The sequence below is a fragment of the Loxodonta africana genome, chromosome 7, assembly GCF_030014295.1.
Source record: "Loxodonta africana isolate mLoxAfr1 chromosome 7, mLoxAfr1.hap2, whole genome shotgun sequence".
In the NCBI taxonomy this organism is placed as follows: Eukaryota; Metazoa; Chordata; class Mammalia; order Proboscidea; family Elephantidae; genus Loxodonta; species Loxodonta africana.
The window spans coordinates 92,597,083-92,616,272 of record NC_087348.1 but is presented as its reverse complement, the minus strand read 5'-3'; the positions used below and the strand labels follow the sequence as shown (position 1 = coordinate 92,616,272).

General features: G+C 48.4%; 1 protein-coding gene across 1 annotated transcript; it reads right to left on the bottom strand.

Annotated features, from left to right (window-relative positions):
- Positions 1-16,849: 16,849 nt before the first annotated feature.
- Positions 16,850-18,679, bottom strand: TPBGL (trophoblast glycoprotein like). The gene has a single exon (XM_003420035.2). It carries the CDS (start codon positions 18,677-18,679, stop codon positions 17,513-17,515), a length of 1,167 nt encoding a protein of 388 aa, XP_003420083.1. The 3' UTR covers positions 16,850-17,512.
- Between the last annotated feature and the right edge of the window lie 511 nt (positions 18,680-19,190).

The window sequence follows — 19,190 nt, the reverse complement described above, 5'->3', positions numbered from 1 at the left end:
TGGGGCCTGCCTCTTCCCACTGAATGGAAGCCAGAGCTCAGCCTTGCACAGTGACTGTGTGTATATCCTGGGCAAAGGGCAGTGGGACAGGTCTCTGGGCCAGGCAAGGTTCCCCTGCACCAGGTCTGGGGCCCTTATGTTAAGTGATTATTGTGTGACATCCTCATTCCTGGACCACCTGCCAGGTTTATCTGTTGTACCTGTGGCATTCCTTATTATGTCAAATAAGTTATTATAGTTTATTCAATTCTAACAGGACGAATGAATAAAAAATTATAAATAGGAGATTATTAAAGGTCTTTTGTGACAAGGGATGCTGGTTGTGCTTTCATTTCTGTCTTGTAAACCCAGGACAGGACACAGACCAAAAAATGTTGCCTTTGCTGCCTTGAGCTGGTGGATAGGATCCATGGCTGGGTCAGGTGTTTGCTTCCCTTGTCTGTGGCCCCAACTCCAATCTGATCCTTGCACTCCCCTCTGGAGACAGCCGAGAACATTCATCCTTTCCCTCTCCTTCCACTTACCAGCCACATAGCCTCAGCGAAGTTGCCAGATTTCTGGTCACTCTCAGACACCACTGGGTTCCATGACCTTTAGTTTGCTTCTGGGGTGAAGCCATCTCATCTTCTATTTTTGGCACCACTGACCACATTAACTGGAGTTCTCACCCCCTGTTTCTAGCTCTGGTTCCTGTTCAGTTCTCCTCTCCTGCTCTGTTGGGTGTCACTGAAGTCACTTCAGATTTTCCAAAACTTGTCTGCTGACTGGTCCAAAGGAACATGGGAGGGGTAAGGATGTAGATGAGAAAGATTAAAGTTCTAATACATAATGTGCTATATTAACCCAAAAGGGAGATGCCCATGAATGTAAAATAAATTTCCTAGAAAGTAGATTATACATAAAAAAATATATGTATTTTTAGTCTGTAAAATAATGTGCAACTTAGATCAAAGCATTGCCCTCCTGGTTAGCAAAAAGGGCATCTGTTTCTCCCAATGCTCCCTTCCAGCCAGAGTGGGTCAAAAATGGAAAGATGCTGCCCTTTGAGTTAGGAGGCATGAGTTAGATCTTCACTTTTACTGCTCTTCCACTTGGACTGTATCACAGTCCAGATAAACAGAGACTATGCCAGTATTTCAATAGCAGGAATTTAATTTGGAGAATTGGTTATAAAAATGTTGAAAGGGATGAAAGACAAAATGAAATGTGAGGCAACCCAAAGATTAGGTACAACAAGAAACCACTGCCACCCCTAGGGTGGAGGGACAGTGAGAAGACGTGATGTTTCAGAGCTGAGGAACCAGGACAGCCTGGCAGGAACATTGAGGGAAGGGGTATCTAAGGAAGTCAGAACCATAGAAGAAGCACAGTCATTGCTGAGTGTCTTAGTCATCTAGTGCTGCTATAACAGAAATACCACAAATAAATGGCTTTAACAAAGAGAAATTTATTTCCTCACAGTTCAGTAGGCTAGAAATCCAAATTCAGGGCAACAGCTCCAGGGCAAAGTTTTCTCTCTCTGTCGGCTCTGGAGGAAGGTCCTTGTCATCAATTGTCCCCTGGACTAGGAGCTTCTCTGCACAGGAACCCTGAGTCCAAAGGACATACTCTGATCCTGGCACTGCTTTCTTGGTGATATGAGGTCCCCAACTCTGCTTGCTTCCCTTTTCTTTTATCTCTTAGAAGATAAAAGGTGGTACAGGCCACACCCCAGGGAAACTCCCTTTACATTGGATCTGGGATGTGACCTGAGCAAGGGTGTTACCTTTAACCCTAATCTTCTTTAACCACAGGCAGAGATTATGATTTATAACACATAGGAAAATCACAAAATGGAGGGCAATCACACAATACTGGGAATCATGGCCTAACCAGGTTGACACATATTTTTGGGGGACACAATTCAATCCATTACACTGAGGATGCTGCTCAAAGCAGAGAGAGTGAGAGAAATACTCTGGCTTCTCCTCTCCTCCCACCTTCCAATTTCATGACAATGCCTCCTGATTAAAACCTAAGTAAAATTTAGGTTTTTCAAGGGATCTTGACAAATACAGCTTGCAGTGGTCAGCACCTTTGAAGAGCCAAAGTGGCACAATGGTTAAGAGCCTGGGTACTAACTGAAAGGTGGCAGTTCAAATCCATCCAGCAGCTCCATGGAGAAAGATCTGGCAATCTGCTCCCATGTAGATTACAGCCTAGAAATCCCTATGGGGTAGTTCTACTCTGTCATGGGGTAACTATGAGCTTGAATTGACTCGACGGCAACTAAAAGCAACAGTGCCCTACATTCAGAGCAGAAGGGCAGAGAATGGATCTGAGAACTGGCAAATGGCCAGCTTTTCCTTAGTCTTGTGATCTTAAAGATAGAAATAATCAAAACGGGCCATCCATCACAACTTAAGGAGCCCTGATGGTGCAACAGTTAAACGCTTGGCTGCTAACTGAAAGGTCAGCGATTCAAACCCACCAGCTGCTCTGTAGGAGAAAAGACCCGATGATCTGTTCTTACAAAGATTTCAGGCTAGGAAACCCTGTGGGGCAGTTCTACACTGTCCTGTAGGGTTACTGTGAGTCAGAATTAACTAATAGCACACAACACCACCACCACAATTTAGGGGTTCCCTGACATCTTAACAGGGCTATAAACACTGGATAGGTATTTTCTGTTGCCTCCTAGATTTCAACTTTCTGCTGCTATTACTGTCTTCATTGTGTTTTGAAGTTTTTTTGCACTCAGCTTTTCAAAACTCCAGCAAATCAAAATAAATTGAGCCTGTCCTACTGATTACATCTAAAAGCTCTAGACAAAAATACAAAAAATAACTGCCTAATGACTCTGAAAATTAAACAACAGCACATTGTCTGGGCATGGACCAGTAACTTGAAATTTGCCTCCAGAAATGGTGGGGACCCAGAAACCAAAGAAAGAGGTGGGCAACTCCAGTGTGGTGGCAAAGGAGTTTATTAGGAAGACTTACACAGAAGACCAAGCACCAGGCTGCCACAGGACCAAGCAGATCTCTGCACCCTGCAGTGGGAGGGTAGAGGTTTTATAGGGGTAGTGGACAGTAGTGGCTACATGCCAGGGACTTACATAAGGATAACTTAGCAAACCGTAGTGAACTATCAGACCACATGAGGGTACTCATGTTTGGTCTCTTAAAACCTGTTTCCCCTTCACACCTGGATGCATGGGGATCAAAACTGGAGAAGCAATCTGCATGGGGTGAATTCCTTTTTTTTTTTTTTTCTCCCTTCTCTTTTCTCTTGTGGCCCTGCCCTGACATTAGAAGCATTATCCACAGAAGGTGAAACAGAACTTAAGGCTAACCCTAAATTGGTTGACTGCCTCCTGAAACAACAACAACAAAATCAGCATTCTGTAGAGGATTATATCATGATCCAGAGCCTACACAACATAAAAATTCACAATGCCCAGGATACAATCCAAAATTACTCAATATACAAAAGAACCAGAAAAACGTGATCAATTCTCAAGGGAAAATGCAATCAACATATGACAACTCTGAGATGAGCCAGATGCTGGGGTTATCAGAAAAGACTTTGAAATAGCTATTAGAACTTGAAGTGGATAGAAAGATAGTTGTTTTAAGCACAGATAATAGAAATGATTTAAAAAAGAACAAAACAGAAATTTTAAAACTGAAAAATACAGTATCTGAAATAAAAAATTCACTGGAATAAAAAATTCAATACAGATGACAAAGGAAAAAGTCAATGAACTGAAGACAGAGCAATAGGAATTTTTAATCTGAAAAACAAAGGGAAAATATTTAAAGAAATTAACCTGTAGAACAATATCATAGGATCTAAGATTCATATCATTGGACTCCCAGAAGAGAGGAGAAGATTGGCACAGAGAAGAAATCTGAAGAAATAATAGCTCCAAGCTCCCCAAATTTGGTGAAAGACATAAATTTACAGATTTTCAAGAAGCTCAACAAACCCCAAGCAGAATAAACTAAAACCAAAACAATATCAAAAAACAAAACATATGTAGAAATGGCATAACCAAACTTCTAAAAGCCAAAGATAAATTTTACAAAATCTCAAAAGCTACTAGGGAAAATGACATTGCATACAAAAAATGATGATTTGAATGCAGATTTCTCACCAGAAAATATGAAGGCCAGAAGAGCGTGGAGAAACATCTTTAGAGTCCTAGGAGAAAAGAATTGTCAAACCGGAATTCCATATCCAGTGAAAATATCAGTCAAAAATGGAGGAAAAATAAAAAGGAAAAACCAAGAGAATTTACCACCAGCCAACTTGCTTTCAAAGAAATAAATCATAAAGGAAGGTCTTTAGGCTAAAAGGAAATGATACCAGAAATAAACCCAGATATTAAAAAATTAAGAGTAAGAGAAGTGGTAAATATCTGGATAAATATAAGACATTATTTTGTCTCTTAAGTTTTTTGAAATATGTATGATGAAAGGAAAATTTGTAGCACTGTTGATAGGGTTATCAATATATATAGATGAAATACACTTGACAACTGTAACATAAAGGTGAGTGGAGGAAGGTAAAGGAACCTATTTGTTTGTAAGTCTTCTAGGATGTACTTCAAGTGGTACAATATTAACCTTAGAGATATATTGTGTTCGTTAATTGGAAGATTCGATATTGTTAAGATGTTAATTCTCCCCAGACTGATTACAGATTCAATGCAATCCAAATCAAGATCTCTGCAAAATTAAAAAAACAATTTTTGTAAATAGAGACAAGCTGATTTTAAGATTTACATGGAAAGGTAAAGGAACAAGAATAACCAAATGAGTTTTTAAAAGAACAAGTTGGAGGAGTCCCACTACCTGATCTCAAGACTTACTACTATAAAGCTACAGTGATCAAGACAGTGTCATAGTGGTGAAAAGATAGACACCTACATCAATAGAATGGACTAGGAAATCCAGAAATAGACACGCATATAGATGGTCAATTGATTTTCAATAAAAGTGCAAAGGCAATTCAATTGTTTTGTAACAAATAGTGCTGGCAGGGATGTGGAAGAACTCACACACATACAGCCAGCAGGATTGCAAAATGGTACAGAAACTACGGGAAACAACTTGGCAGTTTCTTGTAAATTTAAACATACTTACTGCCTTAGCTATCTAGTGCTGCTCTAATAGAAATACCACAACTAGATAGCTTTAACAAAGAGAAATTTATTCTCTCACAGTCTAGGGGGCTGGAAGTCTGAATTCAGAGTGCCAGCTCCAGGAAAATGCTTTCTCTCCCTGTCAGCTCTGGAGGAAGGTCCTTGTCATCAATCTCCCACTGCTCTAGGAGTTTCTCCTTGCAGGAACCCAGGTCCCAAGGACATGCTCTGCTCCTGGCACTGCTTTCTTGTTGGTATGAAGCCCCCATGTCTCTCTGCTCACATCTCTCTTTTTTATCTCAAAAGAGATTGACTTAAGACACAACCTAATCTTGTAGGTTGAGTCCTGCCTCATTAACATAACTGCTGCTAATTCCACCTCATTAACATCATAGAGGTAGGATTTACAACACAAAGGAAAATCACATGGGTGACAAAATGGTTGATAATCACACAATACTGGGAATCATGGCGTAGCCAAGTTGACACATATTTTTGGGGGCCACAATTCAATTCATAACACTTACGAATAAGATTCAGCAATTCCGCTCCCAAAAGAAATGAAAAGTTACATTTCAACATGTAATAATGTCGTGGCAGAGGTGGTGTTCTACCTCCTCTAACTTCACGAGAGGGAATGAGAATCAAGACCAACAGCCCAAGGCTGATTCTTATGAGGCGGAGGTCAGGCATGCCTCCTCTCTCTACCATCTTTACCAATTCTGACACCGACAGTCCCTCCCACAGCATTCTCTACTTCTCTGTCAAGTTCGATAGTTCACTGCAATGTGCACACAAAACTCAGAGACGATACTCACGATTATGGGGCTTATTAGGGAAGTAACAGGTTACAATTCAGGTTCAGGGATGCTCAGGATACGGTTCTTCCATCAGGATAGCCTCTTCTCAGCTGTGCCTGCTGGTAGGTCTCTCTCTGGCCCTTGTCCTCTCAGCCTGGCCTCTGTTGTCCTACTTGGGCGAGTGTTTAAAAGCTCTTTTAGCTCTGCCAGTAAGTACCCAGAGGCACCCCACTCTGCTGTTAAGCTTTGGCCCAAAGGCACTCAACTCTAGCTTCATGGGTTAGCAAACCTAGCTCTACCAAGTGCCCAGAGGTACCCTACTCTGCCAGCAAGTCTTCTGCCTGAAAGCACTTGGCTTTCTTGCTCTGTGGGCCAGGAAGCCCAAGATGTCTCCTGCCAGTCTCTTCTGCTACCATTTCTCTGCCACTGCTTCTCGCTTCTTACAGCTTTCTCTTTTGGTCTCTTTGTTCCAGGAGCTTCTCAGCACAGGGATCCCAGGTCCAAAGGATGCACTCTGCTCCTGGCTCTTCTTCCTTAGTGGTGGCGAGATCTCCCTTCCCACCTCTAGGATGGCTCATTTTAAGCCTAGTAGGAAGGCAAAACTAACCAATCCCCTGAGTGGGCTACAATTACCTTATTTGCCCAGTCCCATCCAATCACTTAGGTGGGAGTTACAAGACCATAGTGAAAAAGGCCACACAAAAGTGATACATCACACTGCACCACAAAAACAAACAAACAAACCTGCATGTGAATATTTATAGTGGCTGTATTCATAACTGTCAAAAACTAGAAACAACCCAAATGTTCTTCAACTAGTGAATGGATAAAATGTTGTATAGCCACACAATGAAATACTACTCAGCAATAAAAATGAACAAACTACTAATACACGCAATAACATGGATGAATCTCAAATGCATTATGTTAAGTGAAAGAAGCCACACTCAAAAGGACAAACGTGTATGATTCTATTATGTGACATTCTGGAAAAGGCAAAACTATGGGGACAGAAAACAGATTAATACTTGCCTTCAGCTGGGGTTGGGGAGAGGGTTGGCTACAAAGAGGTAGCAGGAGGGTTTTTTTTTTTTTTGAGGGGTGGGTAATGGAACTGTTCTATATCTTGGTTATCAAACTTCATAGAATGGTACACCAAAAAGAGTCAATTTTACTATATATAAATCGTACCTCAAAAAAAAAAAAAGGAAGGAAAAACAAAAGAAAGTGAACAACTTACAGTGCACAAGCTGCATGCCCTATTTGTTGGACCCCAAAGACACAGAGATAAATAAGACAGTCCCTTATGAGGAGGAGCTCACAGACTCATGGGGGAAACAAGGTATGACAACAAAGGTTTGGAATACCTGCAGAGGGACATGGGAGAGAGGAGGCAACACATGCTCATAGCAAGCTCTAGGAACACTAAGGAGGGGTTTCCACATTCAGCTGTGGTGAGTGGGATGTGGAATTCGGCACGCTTCGTAGAGGAGGGGAGTCCCTGGTGGTGCAAATGGTTAACCACTAGCCAAAAGGTTGGTGGTTCAAACCTACCCAGAGGTACCTCAGAAGACAGGCCTGGAGATCTGCTTCCAGAAGGTCGCAGCCTTGAAAACAGGACCAGTTCTGCTCTGCACTCAGAGGGTCATCATGAGTCAGAATCGACAGCAACCACCAACAACTTAGAGGAGGAAATGCTTGAACTGAGTTTTGGAGTTAGGTAGGTGAGGAGGGGCTGTGATCGTGCCAGGTAGAAGAGACAGCACAAGGGAAGCTCAGGGGATGAGACAGCCTAGAACCTTCAAGGAAATATGTGGCTAGGGTGAAGGAAGCCAGGAGAGCTGGCAGAAGATGGGACTAGACCACGGCCATAAGGAGAAGGTTACGGATGATACCAATCCAAAGAGCTTGGCTTTCATCCTGAAGACAATAGGTCAGGTTTTAAGCAGAACAGCCAAAGGGATCAGATTCATGCATTTTCAGGATCACTCTGGCTGAGCTGCAGAGGGTGGGCTGGAGGCAGGAGGATGGGGAGAAAGCTGGGGCAGGGATCCACTGAGAGGTGTAGAGTCTGGGACCAGGTGGGGACTGAAGAGAGACAGATTGGAGAGGCATTTAGGGGTATAATGGCCAGAATTTGCCTCCTGTCTGATATTTCAAGATGCAACATCAGTGCCTTTGCACTCACTGTTTCCTCTGCCTAGCTTGGTCTTTCCCAGGCTCTTCACATAGCTTGTTCCTTCCCATTCTTCAGGTAGGCCACCTTTTCAGAGACGTCTTTCATGATTCTCCCCTTCAAAGGAGACTCCTTCCCACCACTCTCGCATCACCCTGTTTGTTTCCCTCATAAAAAATATCTTGTTTATATACTTACTTGTTTACTGTCTAAGAACATGCATTCTAGAGCAGGCTGCCGGAGTTCTCAGCCCGACTTGGCTTCTTATTAGCTGTGTGGTTTGAGCAAAGTATTCATCTCTGTGTGCCTTAGTTTCTTCATCTGTAGAAATAATACAGTAAAGCCTGTGAAAGCCAGAAGTTGGATAAGGTGGAAACTGACAGAGAAGGAAAACTCAACATAGAAAAGTCGTAAGACGGCCCCCTGTCAAAGGCAGAAAACCTGCGAGGCCTGGGAAAACAAGGCCGTCCCTTCGAGTTCTGGCTTTCCCGGGTTTCACTGCAATACCTACTTCATACGGCCGTCTGGGTAAGATGGGGATAGTACACTTAAAGAACCTATTACAATACCTGGCACACAGTAAGCCCTATTTAAGTGTTTGATATTATTATTACTATTTTTTAAGGGTAGAAACCTTGTTAGTTTTCTTCACTACGGCATCCGCAGCTTCTTTCTAGCACAGTGCTTGTTACATGATAATAATAATTTTTAAAAAGTTGCTTTAAAGTCAATTTCAACTCGTGGAGACCCCATGTGTTTCAGAGTAGAACTGTGCTCCATAGGGTTTTCATAGCTGTGATCTTTCAGAAGCCTTTCTTCCAAGGCACCTCTGGTGCCAGCAATCTTTCAGTTAGTAGCTGAGCATTGAACCCTCTGCACTACCAGAGCTGCTGCTTGGCACATTGTCGTTGTTGTTATGCGCCATTGAGTCTGTTCTGGCTCATAGTGGCCCTGTGTACAACGGAGTGAAACGTTGCCTGATCCTTCACCATCTTCACAGTCATTATGTTTGAGCCCATTGTTGCAGCCACTGTGTCAGTCCATCTCTTCAAGGGACATACTAAAACCAAAACCAAACCAAACCTCGTGCTGTCGAGTCGATTCCGACTCATAGCGACCCTATAGGACAGAGTAGAACTGCCCCATAGAGTTTCCAAGGAGCGCCTGGTGGATTCGAACTGCCAACCCTTTGGTTAGCATCTGTAGCACTTAACCACTACACCACCAGGGTTTCCAGGAACATAGTAGGCACCTAATAAATTCTCGTTGAATAGATTGTTGAATAAATGAAGGAAAGAACTTTCCCTCTGTGCCAGCAGATGGCACATAAAAGCAAACAGAAGTTAAAACTGGCTTTGCTCTGACGCACATTGGCCAACAGGTGTCGCTGCAGATCCCAGGGGTCAGAATCAAGATTGATGGGAAGCTGAACCAGTGGCAGGAGTCGCCGGGATAGAACTGTGGACAAATAACTCAAATAGAAGGCCAGAAAGCTAAAGTCAAGAGCTTAAAGCTAAATTATGCTCGACTCATAAAGATTCCAACTCCTACAGACTCTATGGGACAGAGTAGAACTGCCCCGTAGGTTTTCCAAGGCTGTAACCTTTACAGAAGCAAACCGCCACATCTTTCTCCCACAGAGCGGCTGGTGTGTTTAAACCACCGATCTTTCAGGTGGCAGCTGTGCTCTTAACCACTGCACCACCAGAGCTCCTTAAATTATGTTTAGTTTGATCAAATATTCTAAAATTGCATTTTCTTTCTACTTGCTTTCTAGAACAGTAGCAAGTAGAGGACCATGCAGGCATCTTGTACAACCGCAGCCTCAGTTTAGTGATGTGGGAGCCTGTGGGAGCCAAAGGACGCGGGCATCTGATGTGCAGCAGGGGGAGGCCACAGGGTCCTGCCTGATACCTCTTTTCCGGTGTTTTGTATTTCTATGAGAGCAGGGGCTGTGGGAGTGCTCACAGGGCTCTGTGCACAGGCATGGGGACTCAGTAGTAATCCTGGTCCAGTCTCTGTCCTGGTGCAAACTTCTGATCAAGTGTGGGCAATGGGCAAGAAAACCAATCAGTACAAATAAAGGTCTAGGTGGTCCAGAAAGGGGAGGTAAGGGAAGAAGAAGCAAGCCTTGAGCTGTCTTGAAGACTCTCTGCGTTGGGGGAAGGCATCCCAGGCAGAGGGTACTGTGTAAGCAAAGGCTCAAAACCCATTGCCCTCAAGTTGATTCCAATTCATGGTGACCCTATACTGACTCTATACAGGGGCATGAAATAGCTGGGGTACGATGACTACAGTCTGAGTAGTTTGGCGTGGCTGGAGAATAGGGTTCAAGGAAGGGGAATGTACTGGTTACCCGGTGCTGGTAGTCTAGTTAGTCTAGCAGTCCTGCATTTTTTCTTTTCCTGTCAAAGTCTTGTCTGAATCACTGGCCAGCCTACGTGGAGTCCAGGGCCTTCCAGCCTGGTATAGTCCCAGTTTATTCTTGTCCCAATGTAGTTGTTAATAGTGCCCCCTGAACACTTATACACTGCTGGTGGGAATGTAAAATGGTACAACCACTTTGGAAATAGATTTGGCGCTCCCTTAAAAAGCTAGAAATAGAGCTACCATATGATCCAGCAATCCCACTCCTTGGAATATATCCTGTGTGGAAATAAGATCCCTCACACAAACAGATATATGCACACTCATGTTCATTGCAGCACTGTTTACAATGGCAAAAAGATGGAAGCAACCAAGGTGCCCATTAATGGATGAATGGATAAATAAATTATGGTATATTCACATAATGGTATACTACTCAACGATTAAGAACAACAATGAATCTGTGAAACATCTCATGCCATGGAGGAATCTGGAAGACATTATGCTGAGTGAAATTAGCCCCCAAAGGACAAATACTGTATGACACCACTATTATAAGAACTCAAGAAAAAGTTTAAACACAGAAGAAAATATTCTTTGCTGGTCATGCGGGTGGGGAGGGAGGGAGAGTGGTATTCACTAATTAGGTAGTAGACAAGAAATATTTTAGATGAAGGGAAGGACAACACACAATACAGAGGAGGTCAGCACAACTGGACTAAACCAAAAGCTAAGAAGTTTCCTGAATACAACCAAATGCTTCAATGGCCAGAGTAGCAGGGATGGGGGCCTGGGGACCATGGTTTCAGGGGACTTCTAGGTCAATTGGCATAAGAAAATGTATTAAGAAAACATTCTGCATCCCACTTTGGTGAGTGGCTTCTGGGGTCTTAAATGCTAGCATGTGGCTACCTAAGACGCATCAATTGGTCTCAACCCACCTGGAGCAAAGGAGAATGAAGAGCACCAAAGACACAAGATAAATGTGAGCCCAAGAGACAAAAAGGGCCAAATAAACCAGAGACTCCATCAGCCTGAGACCAGAAGAACTGGATGGTGCCCGGCTACCACCGATGACTGCCCTGACAGGGAACACAACAGAGAATCCCTAATGTAGCAGGGAGCAGTGGAATGCAGACCTCAAATTCTCATAAAAAGACCGGACTTAATGGTCTGAATGAGACTAGAGGGACCCCGGAGGTGATGGTCCCCGGACCCTTTGTTAGTTCAAGACTGGAGCCATTCCCGAAGCCAACTCTTCAGATAGGGGTTGGACTGGACTATAAGACACAAAATTATACTGGTGAGGAGTGAGCTCCTTGGCTCAAGCAGACACATGAGACTATGTGGGCAGCTCCTGTTTGGAGGGAAGATGAGAGGGTAGAGGGGTACAGAAGCTGGCTGAATAGACATGGGGAATACATGGTGGAGAGGAGTGTGCTGTCTCATTAGGAGGAGAGGAGCTAGGAGTACATAGCAAGGTGTGTATAAGTTTTTGTACGAGAGACTGACTTGATTTGTAAACTTTCACTTAAAGCACAATAAAAACAATAGCGCCCCCTATTTGGATGATAAATGGTCACCACAGTCTGGGGCCTCCTCTTGCCCCTGTGCTGCCCATTATCATAATGATCTTGTGCGGTCACTGTCTTTACCCAGGACAGAAGCAGGAGCTGGCTCATCCATGTGTATCCTGGGTCCAGCAAGGGTTTGATAGAGAGTAGATTCTCAGGAGGAATAAAATTTATGATGGGATTTCAGAGTGTAGGGGCCCAGAACCAGCCCCTTTCTTGTCTCAGAGAAGAGCGGAGATGCCCCTTCCCTCAAGAATGATCCCCTAGCAGGGCTGTTTCTCCAAAAGGCTAGAGTAGAATTTCCGAGGCCTGCCGGAAGCTGCCGATGGAGACCGAAGAGTCCTCTGCCTCCATGTCCCCCCTCCCACTTCATCGTTCACTGTCTTTTTTTCAACTCCAGGGCAAGGCCTGGCTACCACGGGCTTGGGTCTGGCTGCAGGAGGCAGTGATCAAGGAGTGGAGGTACAAGGTTAGAAGCCAGGGACACCCCAGGGGGCATTCTGGGCTCTGGGACCAGTATGACGAAGGGTCAGTTGAGGTGGTCTCCACAGGCAGGCCAATCCTTGGCTAATTGCCCTGAGGCAGAGCTGAGGCAAGAGGGTGGAGGTCGTGAGGGAGTGGTGAGGGAGTGGAGGAGGGACTCTGAAGGCGCCCGAGCTCATTTCCGCAGGAATATTAACTGCCCCCGTCACTTCTCCCAGTCTGGGAGAGGCCATGCCCGTAAATTAAGGCCTCGAGTCTGCCAGGCAGAGACTTAATGAAGAAGAAGATGGACTTCGGTCAGAGCAGGCAGTGCCTCTGGAGGTCACAAGTCCAGCCCCCAGCCTGGATAGGAGAGGAGCCTGAAGCAGGAGGGGGCAGGGATTTTTCCAAGGTCACAGCATTGGACTGGGGCCACGAAAGCAGGAGGTGGCTTGGCCACGTCCACTGCTGGATCCCCAGCACCCAGCACTTAGTAGGTACACAGTATTTTTTAGTGACCAAATGTCATGGCAAGTTGGGTGCTGAGCTCAGACTGAAATTCAGTCCTTTGGACTCTTGCTGGGGCTTGCCTGGTTCCTACCCCAGTTGTGAGGGATATGGGTAAGCAAGAGGCTTTTCAAGGAGATGCCCATTGTGCTTTCCTTTGTTTTGGGGTTTTAACTTGAAAGGAAATATCACCATTTTTACAGGATCATAGAACCCTGGAAGTCTGACATGTTTCTCAAAGTGTGTAGCTTTTTCGAGTCTATCACATTTCTGACAGTTGTACACCTTTTATTTCCCTCTCCTGCTCTCTACCATACCTGCTCTTTAAGGGGACATTGTGGAGGTAGTCCCCACCCCCAGCTTGCCCCCTGCAGTCCCCAGGCCTCTGGGCCTCTGCCCACTCTAGACTTCCAGCACCATCCCCAGCATGTGATCAGAGGGGGAGGCTGGCCAAGCAGTGGGGCCCTGGCACTGCTGAGACAAGGTCTGGAGTGGGTAGGTGGTATCAGTGTGTAAGGGCAGGGCCAGCCAGATCCCTCCATCTCACCTTTTCTCCTGAGGTCTCTTTTGGGCATCCACAGTGGCCCTTTCCTTTATCCCACTGCCAGTCTGGCCTCCCGTGGGAATGGTTTAGGTCTGATTCCTCTCTATGTCTCCAGTGCCCACCACAAGGCCTGGCGCAAACAGGATGGGCAGAAGGGAGGAACACCAGGCTCCGCAGGTAAGTGGCAAGGTGCAACTATCCTGCCCCACATATCCCACCTCCCCACTTTCCTGATTTCTCCTCGTTTCTGCAGAGGTCCACCCTCTAGTGCCTCTCAGTGGATACCTATCTTATCCACACACATCTTACCTGTGCACCCCAGCCATTGCTGATCTTCTCCAGTCCTTGGACTAACAAGACCTTCCTGCCTCCAGAGCTTTGCACAAGCTGATTCCTCTTTCTCTGCTCAGCAAACTCCTACTTATCCTTCAAAACCCAACTCAAACATGACTTCCCCTAGGAAGTCTCCCTAGACTGGGTCAGGGGCCCTTATTCTAAGCTCTTACAGTTTCCTGGGACTTCTTTTCTCTGGGTACTGATTAAATGTGATTTCCACTCACCTAGATTATTAGTTTCTGTAGAACTGGCAGAGTTGTGCTCAGTGAAGGCTTAATGAGTGGCTGGATTTGCAAAGGAGGTAAGGCTGAGGGCCCCTGGGAACCTGCTGATAGTCCCATAAAGCCAAAGGCCACTGTCAGGCTGAAAGACAGCAGCCAGGAGAGGGCAATTAATGGGAAACAGTCAGTGGCACCAAGGTTAAACATCAATTGGCATACACTAGGCACTCAGTTAGTTGATTTTTGACAACTATTGATTTAATACTTAGCAGAAGCTCCCATATAAAAGCCTCAAAGAATTTTGCTGACAGTGAACCAACAGCTAATAGCGTGTTCTATTTGCCAAGACTTATTTCAGTCTTAGACTATATTACCAGAGGGCACATCTTTGGAACTGAGGAGGTAAGCCTGTGTTAGAGAGACCATCAGCATTTTGTTTTGGGGGAATTGGCAGGTCCCCCTTTGCAGGTCACTGACAGATGGGCATGCTTCAAAAAAAAATTAACTCCTTCACATTAGAATGACTGGGAGAAGAGGGAGGAAATTTGTTGGGAGAAGGTAAGGAGACTTAAACATTGTCTCCCACTCTGTGAAGGGCCGTCCTGGGATGAGGTATGTTCCTGGCCTCCAGGCAAAGCTGGGACTGTCAGGAAGTCCCAGACAGATTCCTCTGGCACTGAAAGGGGAGCTCCCCACCGTGAGAGGTTGCGCCTTGTTGAGACAGCTGAAGAGGCTTCCCACATTACTTCCGAGGTCCTTTCCAACTTTTAGAACATGCAAATTCTAGGATTATGTGGCCTTAAAATTCTAAAATGCCAGAATTTTATACTTCTGTCACACGGTTCTCTGGCTTTGTGACCCTGAATGCAAGATAATCCTGCCTGGGGACCTTGAGGCAGGAAATAAGCACCCTTCCCTGACTCTACCGGCCTGGAACCCACCTGTCTCTTCACATAACTCAAGGGGACATTTGATACACATTCTGTGCCTCTAGGCTGTTTCTTCTCTCAGCTTCGTCTCCCCACCCCTCTCACCCTCTCCCCCCATCCCCACCCTGCCCTCACAAGCCAGGGCAGTAAGGCATGACAAGGGCATTAGGGAGTATCAGGTCATTCATCAGAGGGGATGATCCCAAAGCAGCAAAGGAGCCTTCTTCTTTCCTGTCTGACTGCAGAGGGAATTAACAGCCTCTTTTTTTTTTTTTTGATTTGTAGTGGCTGGATTTCCTCCCATGGTCGCGCAGTGGTTAAAGCACTCGACAGCCGACCAAAAGGTTGGTGGTTCAAACCCACCGGCCCCGTGAGAGAAAGATGTGGCAGTCTGCTTCTGCAAAGACTGACAACTTTGGAAACCCTATGGGGCCCTTCTACTCTGTCCTCTAGGGTCATTATGAGTTGGAATCAGCTCCACAGCAGCGGGGTTGATTTGTTTGGCTTAGCCTTGCCTGAGACTAATGTTTGTTAGTCTAACTACTACCCCTCACCCCCTCGCACACACAGTGATGAGGAGAAGGTGAAGAGGATGTAGAGGAAGCTTAGAAACCCACCATGCTGTGGATAACCCCATCTTGGAGAACAAAAAGCAGACTGAGTTTGGAGAGCAATGCCATCCCAACAGGAAGTCCCTCCACATGTCAAACCTCAATCTTGCTATGTATAATCAGGGCCCACAGTTCCAGAGACGACATTAACGGTCATTGCACCGTCTCAGAGTGGCTAAAGTACCCTCCCACATGACTCCATCCCATCCCATCCCATCAATGCCCCAAGGTCAGGAGGAATGACACAGCATCACTTATAACAGCAGAGTATTGGAGATTATTGCAGACTTTATAGAAAACTGCCTAAGGGAGATCCAGGTTTTTGGGGTGGGGGGAGGGAAGGCAGGCCTCAAGCCAATATGTGGAAGGGGGGTGACTTCCTGTGTGCAGAGGCAGCACAGGCCAGCCCTTCTGCCTGACCTAGGGGTGGGAAGTCAGGGAGAGGCGGCCCCCTCCCTACTCACCAATTGTGCTTTGGGATCATGCAGAAGGCAGGGCACTGAGGCTCTGACCCTGAACAGGAGGGCTTGTGCCTAAGATAGGAGGTGAGAACCCTTCCTCTTCCAGAAAGCCAACAGGAGGGGCAAGGAATCCCAAGGGGACAAGAGCCACAATGGGTGGGAAAGAGGGTGGAAAAATCAGTGGGCAGCAGCTCCCAGCCCTTCAGAGCTCTCTTCCCACTCCTCTCTGAGGCCATGATGGATGGGTGACCCTGGATCTGAGGCCTGGCCTTCCCCATTGCACCCCCAGGGCTTTCTCCCTCCCCATAAAGATTTGCTAGTATGTGGTAGGGGTGCTTGGCACCCATGTTGCAGGACTGGAGAGCTCATCTTGGGAGGGATGGGGAGTGGGCACATCCCAGGGGTGGGATTCTTCATAGGACCTTGACCCAGTGAGTGGTAGGGGTGAGTACTGAGTACAAGTGATGGGAGTGGGGGGAATGGAGAGCCTTAGTCTTAGGCAGGAGGATGAATCTGAGATTGGGGTGAAGAACTGAGAGTTTGAGACTGGGGACAAGTACTGAGTATTGAGGGATCAGAGCCCAGGTGGGGAATGGCTGAGGATCAGCTCCATACTAAGGCTAGAATGGGGTGTGCCTGTCTCTGGGATGGGAGAGACAGGCTGGGAGCTGAGCCCCAAGCTCAGGATAATGGAGGTGCCTGAGCAAGGGCTGGGGGGTGTGTGGTGAAGGAGGCAGGGGTGTGAAATACATCCTCAGATTGGGGGTGGGCACACCCAGAGATCTAGGATGTGGGTCTCTGTGCACAATGGAGGACTCTGAAGTCTGGGATTAGGCCAAGGACTCAAAGCCCACAAAAACCTTCCGATAGGGGGGCTCTCCTCCAGAGATCAGAACACGATGTGAGGGCCCCTGAGCCCTGCAAGGGAGCTTAGGGCTCCAGGCTACAGATAGGGCAGCCTAGAGTGTTAGCGCTTGATGTTTCCTGTTGGAGAGATCAGGTCTCAAAGCAGAGGTCGGTGCAGGCAGTCTCAGATCTTCCTGTTTGAAGGACGGGGTCTGAGTAAGTCTTAAAAGGGGGAGGAGGATTTCGGTGGTTCAGCAGGGATGTGTTAGAGCCTGGGACAGAAGGGTGGGGTTTTTGGAATCAACAAAGGTGTCTCAGGGTCTATGACGGTAGGAGCTCACAGGGACTGGGGAGAAGGGGGGCAGACTGGAGTCTCTGGGTGGGGGAATGCCATGATTCAGAGGTCTCAGGCCAGTCTGGGGCAGGTCTCAGAGCCCCAAGGCCGTGGATGTCTCATACCCACGGCTTCAAGTCAGGAAGGGGCAGGCCAGGCAGCCCCAGTAAGGTCATCAGCTGGCAGAGGCAGCCCCTAATCCCTGACAGGCGAAGCTCAGAGGCCTGAGCCTGGGGAGGTGGCGCAGGAGCCGGCGGGGGCAGCCGTAGTGGGCGCGCGACGCGGGTCGGCGTCCTGCTCGTAGCGGTAGTGGTAGCCCTCCATCTGGTCCCGGCAGGCCTCGCGCAAGTTGCGCATCCAGCGCTGGATGCCGCGACGGTTTAGGTAGAGCACCATAAGGAAAATGAGGCCGATGAGCGCAAGTACTAGCCCGAAGAAGACGTAGGAGGCTTCTAGCTCCGGGCCTGAGAGATCCACTTCTTCCCCGCGACCATCCGCGTCGCCGTCGGCGCAGCGCAGCCAGGCCTCATCCAGGTCCAGGAACGACCGGTTGTGCAGCGGCCGCGGGGCGGCGCACCGTAAGCGCCGCGCGTCGGGTACGCGCTCCGTGGCGTTGCGTATCCAGGCCAGCAGGGGGCGCGCAGCGCAGCCACAGCGCAGAGGGTTGTCGGCGAGCAAGAGGCGCGGCCCGGGGAGGTCGCCATCTCGCTCTAGCGCGCGAAGCTCGTCGGTGCCCAGGCCAGCAAGCGCGTTGCGGCGCGCGTCCAGCTGCTCCAGGCGCGGCAGGCGCAGACCGGCGAGTGGCAGGCGGCTCAGTGCGTTGCCTGCCAGGCCTAGGAGGCGCAGGTCGGCCAGCGGAGCCAGCGCGGCGTCCAGGCTCTCCAGCAGCGCGGGGCCGCCCTGCGCCAGCGCTTGGTTGAGCTGCAGCGAGCGTAGCGCCGGCAGCCCGCGGAAAGCGGCGCCGCCCAGGGCGCGCAATGGGTTCTGACTCAGGTCCAGCGCCTCTAGGCTGGGCAGCCCGTCGAAGGCGCCGTCCTCCACCACCTCGATGTTGTTTTGCGTGAGGCGCAGCGCGGTCAGGAGCGGTAGGCGCACGCCTGCCTCTTTCTGCTCCCCGTCCGCGTCCCCGCCGGCGAAGGCGGCAGCGCGCAGCACGGTCAGGTTGGCGCCCACGATGGTGAGGTTGCGCGCGTCGGGTGGTACGTCCCGCGGCGGCTGCCGGAGCTCGGCGCCGGACGCACAGCGCAATAGCAGCTTGGGGCCGGCAAAACAGTAGCATTGGAAGGGACAGGGCGCGGCAGGCCGGCTCAGCGCCGCCGCCACGAGCAGCAGCCCCGGCAGCAGCGGCCCCCGAGCTCCCGGCTGTCCCGCGTGCGGGGCCATCGCGGCCGCCCCCGCATCCAGCGCCCGGGCCGCTGCGCTCACCAGTGAGTTGGGAGCACCTCGTGGAGGTACGGGTGGGGCAAGCCCTTGAAGCAGAGCAGCTGGCAGTCTCGGTTGGTCCGTCTGCGTCTCTAAAGTCCGAGGAGCCTTCAGTTTCCTGGCTGGGGGCTCGAGGGGTCAGGCGGGGAGCGGAGCCCCCCGCCCCCGGTGCCCTCCACGCCCTGAGCGCCAGCCTCCGACTTCCGCGGCCGTTCCGGGCTCAGAGCCGAGTGGGCAGGGTTAGCCTCCCCCTCCTCCCCGCCTCCCGGCCTCCTCCTCCGCCCCCAACGGAGTCTCCGCGCCCTCTTTGCCGGTGGAGGCGGGGTGGGAGGCTCCCAAGAATCTGGGCTTTAGGCTTCTGCGCTTTCTCCCCATTCATTCTCCGACTCCGGGGCTTCTGAGAAGTTCGGCTCCCCACGGTTCAGACTTGCTTCCCCCTCTTCTGCCTCCACCCCCACGCTTAAGCTAGTTC

Bases quoted from the DNA above. Each gene is read 5' to 3' on its own strand.
- TPBGL (XM_003420035.2), bottom strand. From the start codon at position 18,679: ATGGCCCCGCACGCGGGACAGCCGGGAGCTCGGGGGCCGCTGCTGCCG.